The 14,422-nt window shown below is 35.4% G+C and overlaps 2 protein-coding genes across 4 annotated transcripts; one reads left to right on the top strand and one right to left on the bottom strand.

Moving 5' to 3' along the window:
- The first annotated feature begins 5,720 nt into the window (after nucleotides 1–5,720).
- On the top strand, nucleotides 5,721–7,159 carry LOC124830339 (protein EXORDIUM-like 2). Its single transcript, XM_088103809.1, has one exon. It carries the CDS (start codon nucleotides 5,747–5,749, stop codon nucleotides 6,779–6,781), a length of 1,035 nt encoding a protein of 344 aa, XP_087959935.1. The 5' UTR covers nucleotides 5,721–5,746; the 3' UTR covers nucleotides 6,782–7,159.
- Nucleotides 7,077–13,758, bottom strand: LOC124830340 (polyadenylate-binding protein 2-like). 3 transcript variants are annotated; one of them, XM_088103812.1, is made up of 8 exons: nucleotides 13,681–13,758; nucleotides 13,495–13,603; nucleotides 12,609–12,679; nucleotides 10,651–10,677; nucleotides 9,278–9,469; nucleotides 9,069–9,196; nucleotides 8,743–8,923; nucleotides 7,077–7,790 (listed from the first exon to the last, which is right to left on the bottom strand). In XM_088103812.1, the coding sequence occupies exons 1-7, from the start codon at nucleotides 13,726–13,728 to the stop codon at nucleotides 8,875–8,877; spliced, it is 624 nt and encodes a 207-aa protein (XP_087959938.1). In that variant the 5' UTR covers nucleotides 13,729–13,758; the 3' UTR covers nucleotides 7,077–7,790; nucleotides 8,743–8,874. The 3 variants fall into 3 exon arrangements, with proteins under 3 accessions (XP_087959938.1, XP_087959937.1, XP_087959936.1); XM_088103811.1 differs by lacking the exon at nucleotides 10,651–10,677; XM_088103810.1 differs by lacking the exons at nucleotides 7,077–7,790; nucleotides 10,651–10,677 and having other exon boundaries at nucleotides 8,620–8,923.
- Between the last annotated feature and the right edge of the window lie 664 nt (nucleotides 13,759–14,422).

Here is a 14,422-nt window from a genome sequence, read left to right as displayed (position 1 = left end):
TTTGGTAATCATCCCGTTATGGAAGGCTTAAAGACCGTCGGTAAACAACAAATTAATTATCATTCAAGCTTCTAAGAAAACAAAGAACACAATCATTTTCACGATATTCCTTCATTGTCTTAGAAACAACACAACAAGAAGAAAAAGATTGACATTCAGGAATTGGGCGAAAATTGCAAAGTTCATCTTAGAGAATCTTCAGTTTAGTGTAATATGCAGTAACACTTAGGTCAGACTGATATATTGAATAAAGATTTTGATGCAATTGTGAAATTCGAACAGAATCACCTTAGGAGAAATAATCTTTGAGATCCTTCCATGTCGCAGTTGCAGAGTCAACCCAAATAATACTTGTAGCAATCTCATGAGAAACAAAATTATTGATCCAAGATAAAACTAGATTATTGCAACGCTTTCATGCGGGAACCATGGGATCTGTATTAGTTGGACAAGGAATGGAACCATCAACAAAGCCAAATTTATTCTTCATTTGTAGTGCATTAGACATTGAACGAGCCCATCCATGATAATTGTGACCTTCAAGAATTAGAGAAACAAGCACCAGCGAAGGATTCTTGTTATGGTGAATGTAATAGTCTGTGTGTTGTATCTTGCAATGATGCGAGAGTAACAAAGGGAGTAGCCATAAAAGGAGAAGAAAAGGCAGGAAAGCCAAGAACGAAAGGTAGAAGATGAAGATTTGGACAGTAACAGAATTGGTTGCGAAAGTATGTGATGAAGAATTAATTTTCTCCTGATACCATGTTATGAGAAAAGAAAAGATGAAAATTGTGTATCTTAGATCTATGTGGGCATTCTGTTCCAACCGTTGTCGGGCCACTATTTGACCACCCACTAATTATAATCTCACGCTCGAGATGTCTATACCTCGGTGTGAAGGGAATGTGTTGGAAGTCTCACATCGACTAGAGATAAGGCCAAATTATAATATATAAGTGGAGTGCAAATCTCACTATACAAGTCGATTTTGTGGGGTTGAGTTAGGCTTAAAACCACTTTCTAATATAAATAAGTAGAATAAATTTATATAACCTTTTTTATGGTAAATTATAAATTTGATACGAACATAAACATGTATACTTTGAATTGAGGACCAAGATTGATTTGAAATAAGTAAAGGATAATTTTGAGAAAATCGTGAATATGATTAATGAATTGAATTATTTAAAAGTTGTATTATTCAAATGCTTTAGGAATTACTATTGAAATATGGTTTGATTTTGCATTTGGGTTGCTTTTTTGATATTTTCATTCAAGTGGAGGATTTTCACTCAAGAAAGAATATAATAAAGACCAAGACCTTACTTTTTGTCCTAGTTTAATTCATGCAAAATATTTTTTTCTCAAAGTGAAAAGATTATCTACTTAGACTAAAATAACTAAAATAGAGTTGAAAATAACTTTGTTTTCAACCGGTAGAACATGAGGCTATAATTAAGTTGTAGAACATGTAAGAGAAATAATGAAATATTGTAAAACTTATTCTAAGAGACATTTCAAATGTGCTAGTTGGTTAGCCTATCTGGCCTCGCTTGTGGCCCGACATATTAGTAGGCTAAACCGGTCGAAACACTACGAGCTGATAAAGATTCAAAATTCTGACTCGATTAGTTTCTATTCATTGGAATTGGCGGACTGGCCCTTCTCACTTTTCCACTCATTTTTAATAAACTTTCATTTAATTGAGTAACTAAAATTTTTATATTCTTTTTAGGACTTATCATTTAATTTTATAATCAAGTGAGATGATATGCGTACTTGATTTTGTAGTTTGAAATCACAACATTATGAACTTAAATAAGAATAAAAATAATTTTCTAGAACTGTAACAATATTTCGGGAAAAATGGTAGCATTCTTTTTTTAATTGAACCAATAATACCCTTGCCGTTAATTTTAGTGGACGGCGTTAACTTTAGTGTATCGTGGAATGCTGACCCAGCAATTAATTATGATGTGGCGCATGTGATGGAATTTATTTTATTTTAAGTTTTAAATAAAATCCTTTAAAACAAATTAGGGTGCCCCTCCTCCGCCACCTCCACCTCGGCTACAACTTTTTCTCCGGACAGATTCCTCCTAAATATGGCACCTGACAGTACCTCTAGTACCTTGCCATCTCCGCAACGAGCTCACGGGAAACATCCCTCCGGAGCTTGGAAACCTCACCACGCTTTGCGAGCTCTACATTGGAAACCTCACTCTTCCTCTTCCAAATCCCCTTTTGACTTCAAACCTTCCTCACCTTCTTCTTCTTTTCCATTCTAATCATATTATTTTTATTTTTCTCAAACCACCATCAGACATTCCAACAAAACAACACCAACTCCTCCATTAATCGGTAATCTCCTTCAGATAGATTCTCTTTAGTTTTTCATTTTTTGTTTTATTTTTATATATATGTATATAGTTTTTTCATTTTCACGGTCATGTGTTGACGATTTCTCCCCTTTTTTTGTCCGTTTGTTTCCAGCACTGCAGAATCTTTTCTTTTAATTGGTTTCTGGGAAGATTTGGTTGATTCGATCCTCATGGGGAGCGATTTAGGTTTGCAACCATGTGATTACGTCATTTTGGTTTGTGTCCTCGGACTCCATATTTTCTTAAACCTTGTACTGGGTTGTATTGTAAGAGGGGGACCTAGTGTGGGAAACAAAAAAAACATTGTCGGATTCCTTGCATCTGAAGCTCAAAAGTCAATGGCGAGGGACAGAAGGGGGCGTTCGGCGCTGCCGCAATACGGTACCGAGAATGCCAGAAGAACCAAGCCATCAACTTCAGCGGCCACGCTGTCGACGAATGCTGTGAGTTCATGCCAACAGCCTACGACAACACTCTAGAGGTCGTGATTTGCGCCGCCTACAACTCGCGATTGACACTTTCACAGCAGCCCTTGGTGGCTATTTCTAGTATGCAGGTCCCGTGGCGATTTCGTGGTGGTGGCTTCAATTGAGTTGATGTGTGATTCGCGTGACTGCCATGGAGAAGATGATGGAGTAGATTCTCGCGCTAGAAGTAGATGCATGATTCTGGGTTCTGTGGTTTAATCTTCTGCAGGTTGCTTGCGATTGACGAAGGAGGAGAGTGACAGAGGACTTGCGACGACCATGGAGGTTCACAACAAAGGTTGATCGGACGACTACCGGCGAGGATGGCGGTGGCGGCGCATAGTAGCTAGGGTTTGGAAATTAAGGTTTATGGGGAGAAGACATAGATGACGTGGTAGGAGGTGTGAGGTGGTATGTTCTAGTTGGTTAGCCTGTGCCACGTCGTAATTAAAGGACACCTCAGCATGTCACATCGCAAGAAAATTAACGCCGTCCACAGCAATTAACGGCAAGGGTATTATTGACTCAATTTTACCAAAATAGGGACCCAATTGAGAACTTTCAAAATATAAAGACCCAATTGATACGAATCCGCAGAAATAGAGACCTCCGAAGACATTTTTTTCCTAAGTTTAATTAATATAACTATTTTTTTTCCTAAGTTTCAATACACAAATATCAAATTTAAGATTGTGAGTCTATCACGTGAAAAATGGTCCTATGCATATTTTAATGGTCTTAGTTTAGTGCTTAAAGTTGGCATGTACGAGTATCATTGAATAAGCTTACCTATTTAGTATCATCTAATGAGCTTCGTCACCCTAAATTCCTAAGCTCATAGCCAGAGGCATGCTTTTCAAAGTCAACATCACTCACCTTCACAACCTATTATTATCTCAACTTTTCATCTTTCTTCATTATTGCTTAGGTTAAGAAACAAAGAGAAAGGGGAGAAGTAACGTGAGATGATTTTGAAGGCTACATAACACAAAGTTCATATATATGTAAAATGACATAAATAATTTCTAATTAATGATAAAATATATAAAGACAACAGTAGTTTATTAGAACCTATTTGTTTTAGTTTTACTTTTAAGTTCCTAAAGAGTATTTTGCAAATCAATTTTTATAAGAACTAAGAAAAAAAATATTTTTGTAATTTTATACTACAAACTGTTTTAGAAATTAAAGGAAAAAACTTGTTTGTTGAATTGGCTTTTTTAAAATTGTTTATAACATTAAAAAAATTGTTGTATCGATTCCTTATTATTTTCTTAAGTTGTTGAATTGCTCTTCGTTGCAAAAAATACGTTTTACAAATAATTTTAGAAATAATTAGTTTAAAATTACAATGTTTCCGTATGGAAGACCTAAAAAAATGATGAACCAATTGCAAACGTAATGCTCAAAGAGGAAACATGAGAACCTCTATTCTTATTTGAGAAAGTATGGTTTGATGCTCTACCCATCTATCAATCATTACTCCTCAATCTATAAAAAATAATTAAATTAAATTAAATCTATCAATTTCTTTCAAATGGTTAATAATTTTCGATCGTTTTTCACAATCCAATAACTTTTTTTCCATCAATTTTTAAGGTATTTAAATTAATTTGACTACTTTTTGTATAGTTAAATGTTTCTTAAATTTATATATTTTATAAACCTTTTAGAAATATATTTTAAATTTGTTTTGCAAGGTTTATTTTGTTTTAAAACTATTTTAAAAATATACTCTTATTTCACCAAAATATATCATAAAAATGTTAAGGAATGGTTCAAATTTTATTTTTATCTAATAGATCAAGATGGTCGGAATTTTTAATTTAACTTTTAATAGATAAAAGTAATTTCTTTTATCCCTTTCTATATAATCTGAAATATATTAATCTCATTAATTCGTTTTCACTGCTAAATTACAGAGCTAAATAGATTCATCAAGTTTTTATCCCAAGTAAATTAATTTATTACGAAATTATAAAAGTATGGATAATATTTTGATTTCATTAATTCGTTTTGACGTCAAGTTGAGCTTACAAAGTTAAATAGATCCATCAAGTTTTCACCCATTTATTACAAAATTATAAAAATATAGATAATACATTAATTTCATTCATTCGTTTTCACCGCCAAGTAAAGCTTACAAAGCTAAATAAATTCATCAAGTTTTCATTCCAAGTAAATTCATTTATTACGAAGTTATACAAGTATGATAATAAAATATCCTTTTCTAATGATTTATTCATTATTTTTCAACAAAATCTTCTTTTAATATTTAATTGATTAAAATTAATTCAACCAACCTTTTAGAAATAAATTTAAATTTAATTTTTCAAAATATTCCTTTAACATTTTCTTTACAACTTTTTTTCGAAAAGCATTTAAAAATAACATACTCTAATATATATATATACATGTTTATTAAATTCAATATTTTAATGGGTGAATGAGATTCATCGATGTATTGCATGCGAGGATATATTAAATCCACTGAAACACTCTTTCTTCCTGAAACTCTGCATCTGACGTCAATCTCATCAAACTCGATGCATATTGCATCATACACGTTAACCCACTCCAATTATATGTCTCCAATCTCACCGTCCATTCAAATCCCACGGCCCATATTGCGACTGAAATTCCACGTGGGGCCCAAATAGCCAGCTTCAAATATGTGCTGAAACGCATGCTAAAGCCTTCTAGGGATTGCCAAATAAAAAATTAGAGTAGTCAAATCAGTGTTGCGATAAATAACTTAAATAATATTTAAAAAGAAGGAAAAGTTATTTTTACATTAGTAGAAGCGTGAAAATGGTTGCAAAATGGTGAAAACATGATGAAGTTGAAACTTGGACAGGCTGTGAAAGTGGCAGCGAATGAAAAAGAGACACGTGGAAGATGAGGATGTTGACACCTCAGTGGTCACAGCTGTCCCCGCTCACCAGGTATATAAATACGTCTCTCCGTCGTCAATTTAATTCAAACACTCTCTCTACACTTCACACTTTCCTTCTAATCCACAACATGGCCTCTAATTACAACCCTGCCATTACCTTCTCTGTAGTTCTCACGCTGCTCCTCCTTCCCTTGCTAACTGTAGGGGAGCTTGTACAGGAGCAACCACTTGTCCTCAAGTACCACAACGGTCAGCTGCTCAAGGGCCGCATCACCGTCAATCTCATCTGGTACGGCACTTTCACTCCGATCCAACGCTCTGTCATCGTCGACTTCATAAACTCGCTGAGCAGCGCGCCCAACGCGGCGCTTCCTTCCACTGCCACGTGGTGGAAAACCACGGAGAACTACAAGGGGGGATCCTCTGCGCTGGTCGTAGGGAGCCAGATTCTCCACCCGGCTTACACGCTCGGGAAAAGCCTCAAGGGGAACCACCTTCTCGCACTCGCCTCGAAGTTTAATCAACTCAACTCGATATCGGTCGTCTTAACGGCTAAAGACGTCGCCGTCGAGGGTTTCTGCATGAGCCGCTGTGGGACCCATGGCTCTACCCGAAACGTTCGAAACGCTGCCCGCACCGCTTATATATGGGTTGGAAACTCCGAAACGCAGTGCCCCGGGCAATGCGCGTGGCCCTTCCACCAGCCGATTTACGGACCCCAAACGCCACCATTGGTTGCGCCTAACGGCGACGTCGGGGTTGACGGAATGATAATTAACTTGGCTACCCTTCTTGCTGGGACCGTCACGAACCCTTTCAATAACGGTTACTTCCAGGGCCCCCCGACGGCGCCGTTGGAGGCTGTTTCGGCTTGCACAGGGGTTTTCGGGAGCGGGTCGTACCCGGGATATCCGGGTAAGGTCCTGGTGGATAAGGTGACGGGGGCGAGCTACAATGCGCATGGTGTGAATGGGAGGAGGTATCTGGTGCCAGCGATGTGGGACCCTCAAAGTCTGATATGCAAGACTCTCGTGTGAGAGTTCCACGTGGCGTGGGATGGTGTAGATATTGGTGGATGGGTGCGGAAGCAGGGGATGGATAATGGATAATGGATAAAGGAGAATGGAAGAATGGATAATGGAGAATGGATAACGGAGTGGGATCGGACGGAGTGTGTTTCTAAATTCTGAGCCTGCTTTTGTCGTTTAGTGTTACGTGTAAATTGTGGTACTAAAGACTATAGAGGAAGTGGAATGTTGTATAAATAGTAAATTATGAATAACGAAGAATAAGATTGAAAAAGGGATATCATTAATGTGATATAGATATATTTTATATATGAGAAGTTAGGTTGATGGGTTTGTTTTGTGTAATTTTAAGAAAAGGAATCGAAAGTGGGTTTTCTTTTTTATGAATTATTGATATGTATGGGTAAAGTAAGGTAAGGTGGTTGAGGAATGAAGCGGTGGTGGAGGGGGGTTGGTGTTTTTGTTTGTTTATGGTAAATGAGAATAAAGGTGGTGGTGTTGGGGGCCTGGGAGACCATTATGGCGAGGTATCGGTCATGATGATGCTGGTAAGGTGAAATGAATCTAGCAAGGTGTAAAAGGCTACAGGGATGTCATTGTTTTTAGATCGTTTTGGTGGGTCCTTTATCTCTGCAATTATGTTTCCGATAAGCATTGGCTAGTACCCTTGATAACACAAGGGTGAAAGATTGATGGTCTTCTTCTGAAATAAGCAGGACCTTGGGCAGAACACTCTGATGGGTGGTGGAGTTACATGCTACGTCTCTTTCTGTTTCCTAACCAGTTTCTCATTCAACAAAAGTAAGATTTTTAAATAAGAACTCATGAACGTGTTAGTGTATTCATGCGAGAAAATTGAATAATAAAATTTACACTTTATAAAGATACCTGGTTATTTGGTTTTACCCTCTGTTATAAAATAACTACCATAATTGGATTTGGTCTATGCCTCTAGACATCGTATTCCTGAGTCAGTTCTTCCACATTTTTCAATGCTTTTTCGTGACCAAGTTGCTCACTGCAGTATTATACATACATGTGAAGGATATAATTGAATGAACAGCTATAATAAGCATGGTAAGTCTGATGCACTCAAATTGTTAGTTGATTACATTTAAGAAGGCATTTACAGCAATCTAAAGTGTAAAACCATGCAGATTCTTCTGATGCTCAGTGAAGAGGGTCACGGTTTAAGGTTACTCAAGAGAAATTGCATGGACAATCTTTCTCCTGCGTGAAGAATGAGTAGAACTTTCTACTGAAATCTTTTCAAAAATTTATTTATCTCTTTTTATATGACCTTTTAAATGGTTTCTAGTATTTTTCTCATATCAAACTGTCCCTAAAATTATTTTATAACTTTTGATCCATAATCAATAAATGTTTTAAGCTATTAAGATGAACTTCCTTTCATGAGAGGATATTAGAAAACATGATTAGCCACAAATTGCATCGCTATTTCTCTCCACATATTAACAGGAAAAATTAGGTAAAATGAATAAAAGAAATTCGATAATTTAAGGTAATTTTGAAAAAGATACAAGTTATTACTAAATTTAATGTCACTAAATAAATTAACCAATTTTATTAATTACTATGAAAACCGAATTAACTAAAATAATCTCGTACACAAAAATGCAAGTAGTGTGTGGACCAAATAAAGTCTCAGGCTATTGCTATGGATTATCGTAGCAACGTTTTCCCATAGCCGATTCTGGATTATCATAGTTTTGACTTTTGACAATCACGACACAGGCTAGTCTACAACAACAACAATAACTAGGAACAACTACTGTTTGGATTTTCGAGAAGAAAACTGATGCACCTATACAATAGTACAATTTGAGAGAAGAAAAAAAGCAACTGAAAATCCCATACATTAAAATTTTTTAACAGATACTTTTACAAAGAACCTTTGAATATATATGTCAAATATAAAAAAAATGCAGAAGAATAAATCGTAAGCTTACAGGGTTTGCTGCTAAATCGGTGGTCGTACTGTTCGTTCCCTCATGCTGAATGGCCTGCATCAGCCATGACACTAGAACAAGGAGTAGGTTATGTCCTTCCATCCATTAGACAAAAGTTCTGATTCAGCATAATTAATAGTAGGGACTATAGCGCATTCCCATTCTAAACCTCGGAACTTTTCTGCAATAAAAAAGATGAGTGTTACACGTCTACTATTTAGAGAAAAAATAGAAAACTTAGATTGCTAAACATTTGTGGCGTGATTTGATGTTTTTGAGGTCGAAGATGAAATGCCCCTGGAAAAAAAGAAATGAAAACAACATACCCATATCCAAAAGGAGCATAAGCAAAAGGAGGTGCATACGGGGCTCTGCCTCGAAACCCCTGGTAAGGATTAGGCCGGCGAGGACGATATTGCTTCATCCCTGGTATATTGGTCCTCTTAGCAGTAACCTGCAAAACGTCCACACCAGAATGGGAGGTTAAAAACGAAAATACAGATATTATTTAAACAGCAAGACTCTATGTTCTAACCTTCAATTGACGCCCGTGTAGTTCAGATTCATTCAGCGAAAGAGCTTCTTGAACAGCCTGCACTTCAAGAAACTCTACGTAAGCATAGCCCTTTGGTTGGCCAAACTTATCAGTTCGGATGGTGACTCTGTTTACAGTTCCACATGACTGGAAATGCTGCTGCACTTCTTCTGGAGTACATGAATAGTCCACCTGCGGAAAATATCAATCCTAAGAGATTAATTGATGACAAAGCCACACAGAAAGCCAATCAATTTGCTATTGGTTGTCCATGGAAAGTTTTGTCAGTTGCAACAAAAACATAATGCTAATATTCTGGAAATTAATTATAACAAACAACCATGCAATATAATACACACCCATTGCCTATTTAAATGTTTGTAATTTGATGTCAGCCATCCACTCCAACTCCTTTCTTCATAATATCCCAGGATACTATGCAATTTAAACTACAAAACATCCAAATTTTAATTTTAATTCACGGAACTGCAAAATGGATGGGTATGTTTCATGAACTCTTTTTCGCTTTTCTACCCCTTCACCCTCTTTTTCTTTCAAGTTGTGTGGTGACTTAGTTAAAATAGCAGTAAAAAAGAAATTTGATTAAGAAGTTCCTCTTGATCCCAAGAAAACAGAGAAATGACAAGGCCCCCTCACCATGACAAAAAATACCTATTATACTTTTGAGCACTAGGCACCGCCAAAAGCATCAGTTGGTTTTGCAATCAAAATGGGAGATACCAAGAGCTGTCCTTTAACTACAAATTCCTCTTCCCCCCAGTAGGAATCCACGTTCTCGATCTGCAGTCTAATCCATTCCTCTGTCCATCCCACCACAAAAATTGAGTTTCTATGCTAATGGGCCTGTATTTTCACCCTAAATTATAATTAGCTTTACATGTATTTTCTTTTTCTTTTTCCTACCTTCCTCTTCTCTATCAAACTATGACGTTTTGGATTTGACTCCTCTAAAGTGAGGGGAATTCGATATTGAAGATAAATAATAACGACTACTTAAAAAAAATCACAGATTGAGATTAAAATTAATGTCAGATTTTGTTAAACATGTATTTAATTTTATCACAAATATAAACCATTGGTTTTTTAATCAACAATAACAGGGCAGTTTTATCATCTAAAGTGCATCTCCTCATCTTAGAGGAGCCAAATCGGTATGTCCACCATACTACAACTCCATGAATATCACTTTACACAACAAATAACGCTTTAGCTTCTTAAATTTTGTCAATCCCTCCTTTTTTTTGTTGCATAATTTGTTTTCAAATCTTCATTTTGTAAATTTCTCACATGATTTTCTCTCCATCTAAATATATTTTTTTGTTCACATACTTCCAACTGCAGCACTACTAAACCAGAAAACTTGCAGATGAATGCATAACCTGCAATTGGAGTCGGGCATATGTCAATTAGGACGCCACCATTTGAAAACACAATCAAACTTTGAAATATCAAGAACAGATTCAACACAAAAAAAGTTCTCACCATCAAAAAGTTCAAATTAGTAGCAATTTACAAATTCAAAATTTCCAAGACTCAAGTAGGTGAAGACTATGCATTAATCTTTCAATTAGTAGTGAGGCATTCGCATTATACACGAGCAACAGACATGAACAACTTTGCTATGATACACGAGAAATAAAAGGTCAGCTAAAGCCAATACAAACTGGAGTTATCAGACACAGAAAAACGCATAAAAGACCACATAAATGGCCATGGACATTTGATCAGATGGAGTAAAACAATGGACTGAGAAAATCTATCAATATCATTTTATCTGTGTATAAAAAAAAATAGCCCTCCCCATGTTAATTTCAAATAAGGTTGCACACACAGTAAAGTGGGATGAACATTTATTCCTCCAACAGGATTGGTTAATATGAACAGCTTAGGGTTTTGAAAGCAGCACATTCTAAAGGTGAGAAATATTTCAGGGCTTGAAGTTGCTTAGCAACAGTGATCAAAAGCAAGCCAATCAAAACAGGTCAGGTGGATAGGGCAGGTATGGATTTGAGTAAGAGGCTATAGATAACATATCATAGCATAACGGGTGAAACAGAAGACATGTTGCTAAGGTTTGGTCCATGCCCTTCAAGAGCTTCGAACAAGAGACACAAGAAAACTAAAATAGAGGAGCCATATCCAGTAAAAATTGTAATTAATGTTGACGCTGAGCATAAGTCCGATAGAACATAGGATCTAAATCATGATACAACAAGATTTGTAATGTTCCAAAATCATAATTTCTATTTGAGAGGCTTTATGCCATCAATAGTCTACTCATCCAACATAATCTTGTTATCCTAGATCTGCAATCTGGTTTTGAGTTATTAAACTACTATGGATACTGTCATGGTACGCATCCAGATGTTTACCATTGATTTGAATAGAAAATCTTTACAATCAAACAGTAATATTAATTATTCTTCCGCCTTTTAATGGACATATATCTATATTTAATCAACAACTTTCCAGTGCCCTTGCTTTAATTTTTCCCTTCTAACCTTTGTCTGCGAGTAAAAATTTCTTCTACATCGCATTGCTTCAATTCCGCATGTCAAGTAGCGCTTAAAGTCACTCATTTATGACTAATGCAGACACAAAAACAAAAAAAGCACTCACTAAAAAAAACAGTATGCTGAACTAAAGCAAAACCTTGAAATAAAAAAACAGTAAACAAAGGCAAGAAACATGCCAAATGTTGTCCAATATGGCTGTTAGGATAAAAGACATTTTGATCTTGCTGCTGGGAATATATTCTCACTGTCAGAAAAAAGAGAGACCATTTATGGATGTTGGAGTTCTATTCTATCACATTCAATTATTCTAACATTGTCACTTTCACATGCAGACACACACACATGTAAACATGTGAGTAATATCAAAGCATGAAATAACACACACATGTAAAGATGTGTGTAATATCAAACCATGGGTGTAATATCAAACCATGAAATATGTTTTTCATAACATTAAGGTTCAATCGGTTTCCTAATTATGCATAATGATGAACTGCTAGAGTCTAGACTGTATAGAGCCTCAGGATTAAGAGTAACGAGATTAAATCAAGACCCTCAACAATTAATTTAAACACAACATAAAGTCATATGACTCCAGGAATCACAATCCATTTTGTTTCCAAAAGCAGCCAACACATTCATACACATTGGCTTGTTTTGAATTAATAACTACATGCAAAATATATAAGTTAATCTCAGTAGTACACACAGCCCATATTGGTAAACACGACAATTAATGAATTAAATGAGCAAAACATAAAATTTTAACGTAAACAGAAGAAGAGACAGCTCACATTGCCGACAAAGACTGATCGAGAATCTACTTCCTCTTTATTGTTCTGACTCGAAGCAGCAGTAGCAGGAGCTATTTGGAGATAAGAATCAATAACAGAAACAAGAGTCCAAGAATCGATTGTAATGAAATGTCTTGCACACTAAGAAAATACAGTGGTCACACCATGTGCAAGGAGAAGAAGATAAATCAGAAGGAAAAAGACAAAGGTAAGAACAAAACAAATAACATCCACAAAATTTTCTTTTCAGGTTAAGAAAAAGAGTCAAATAAAAGAGACACGTGGGGAGACTCTAGGTTGTCACTTAGGCCTCTCTCATTCACAACATGAATTGCATCCTGCTATGCACTCCTTTAATGGAAATTGCAGAAGCCTTGAGCACTAGGGAACCTAAAGCATCACCAAGTATCGCCCGAAATCAAATAATCCATGCATTAACCCAGTAATCCATATTTGAAAACAAAACTTGACAAATTTTCAGCTACCATCAGTCTATAACACAATTATCTCGAGTGTAACAAAACATCTTGCCATTCATAACCAAGTTAGAGAGCCTTTCTCAACCTGTAAAGTGAACTCTTCGGTCTTCCACATCGGAATCAATTGGATATCGCACCACACATCACTAAGCAACACACCGAATCCTAATTTCTCAAGGTAGTTAACTAAAATCAACTAATTGGATATATTATGATCTATATCAACAATGTAAAACAAACAAATAAACAAACTAGAGCTAATTCCCACATAGAACACAGCCAATTCGACCCAACTTACATCAAATACATATAATTTCACAAACAACATAAAAAAAAAGTTGAATATTTTAAAAACAAAATCTACCGAATTGAAAAAAGTAGCAAAAAAAATTTACGAAATGAGGTACCTTGTACAGATCCCATTTCCTTCTCGACCTTTGCCTGCATCTCCCGCAAAGCAGAAGCTTCGTCTTCCATTTCCTTCAAGCGCTTCTTCATGTCATCCAACTCCAAGCCCTGCAATGCAATCAGCAATAAGGGAAATTCATGCAGAGATGAAACGCAAAAGCATATGGAATGAAATCATTGCATACAGCTTCGTTGCTGTCTGAACGGAGCATTTCAACGTCGTCATTTTCCATGCTGTTCTCTCTTTTTCTGCAATTTCCCTTTCTCTGCCATTACTTATACTTTACCGCAACAATCATTTTCATTTCACAATTTAATTTAAGGGTAAAATGGTCATTTTGTCACCAAAAGTATAAATTACTACTATTATACTCTTTAAAATTATATTTTAAAACAACTATCTAAATTTTTGTCATAATAGCCCTAAAAATTAAGACATTTTTAAAAAAACTTTGTGAATTATTTATAATATAATTTCATCAATGTTTCACTAAATTTTATTGTTTATTTTCATTTTGATTAATAAATATATGTTGGTCCAGATCAAGAAAATATAACCACCACAGAAAATTAATAATGGTTTTTAAAAAAAACTTTTTCTTAAGATAAAATTGTTTATACATTTAACGCTATTATATTTTGAAAACAAAACAAACTAAAAGACTTAAATATGAAAAATTAAAAGAAAGCTTAAAACAAGCTAAACATTGTATGTCTAAGAAGAGAAAAAAATAAAAGAAGCGTTTATTTGGCAAAACGATACCATGAGCTTAAAGAATACTTTGTCCAACCATAATTTTTGTACAACACTTGGTATATTTAGAAAAGAGACTAATTGTTAAAAGCTACCTAACGATAGAAAATAAAAAAAACTCTTTGTTGTTCTGAGCAAACATTAAATGACATTAAATGTTTAACGTTTAAAAA

The sequence above is a fragment of the Vigna umbellata genome, chromosome 1, assembly GCF_029865625.1.
Source record: "Vigna umbellata cultivar VRB3 chromosome 1, Vumbellata_1.0, whole genome shotgun sequence".
Taxonomy (NCBI): Eukaryota; Viridiplantae; Streptophyta; class Magnoliopsida; order Fabales; family Fabaceae; genus Vigna; species Vigna umbellata.
The sequence above is the reverse complement of the archived record's forward strand: the minus strand, read 5'-3'. Positions and strand labels throughout refer to the sequence as shown.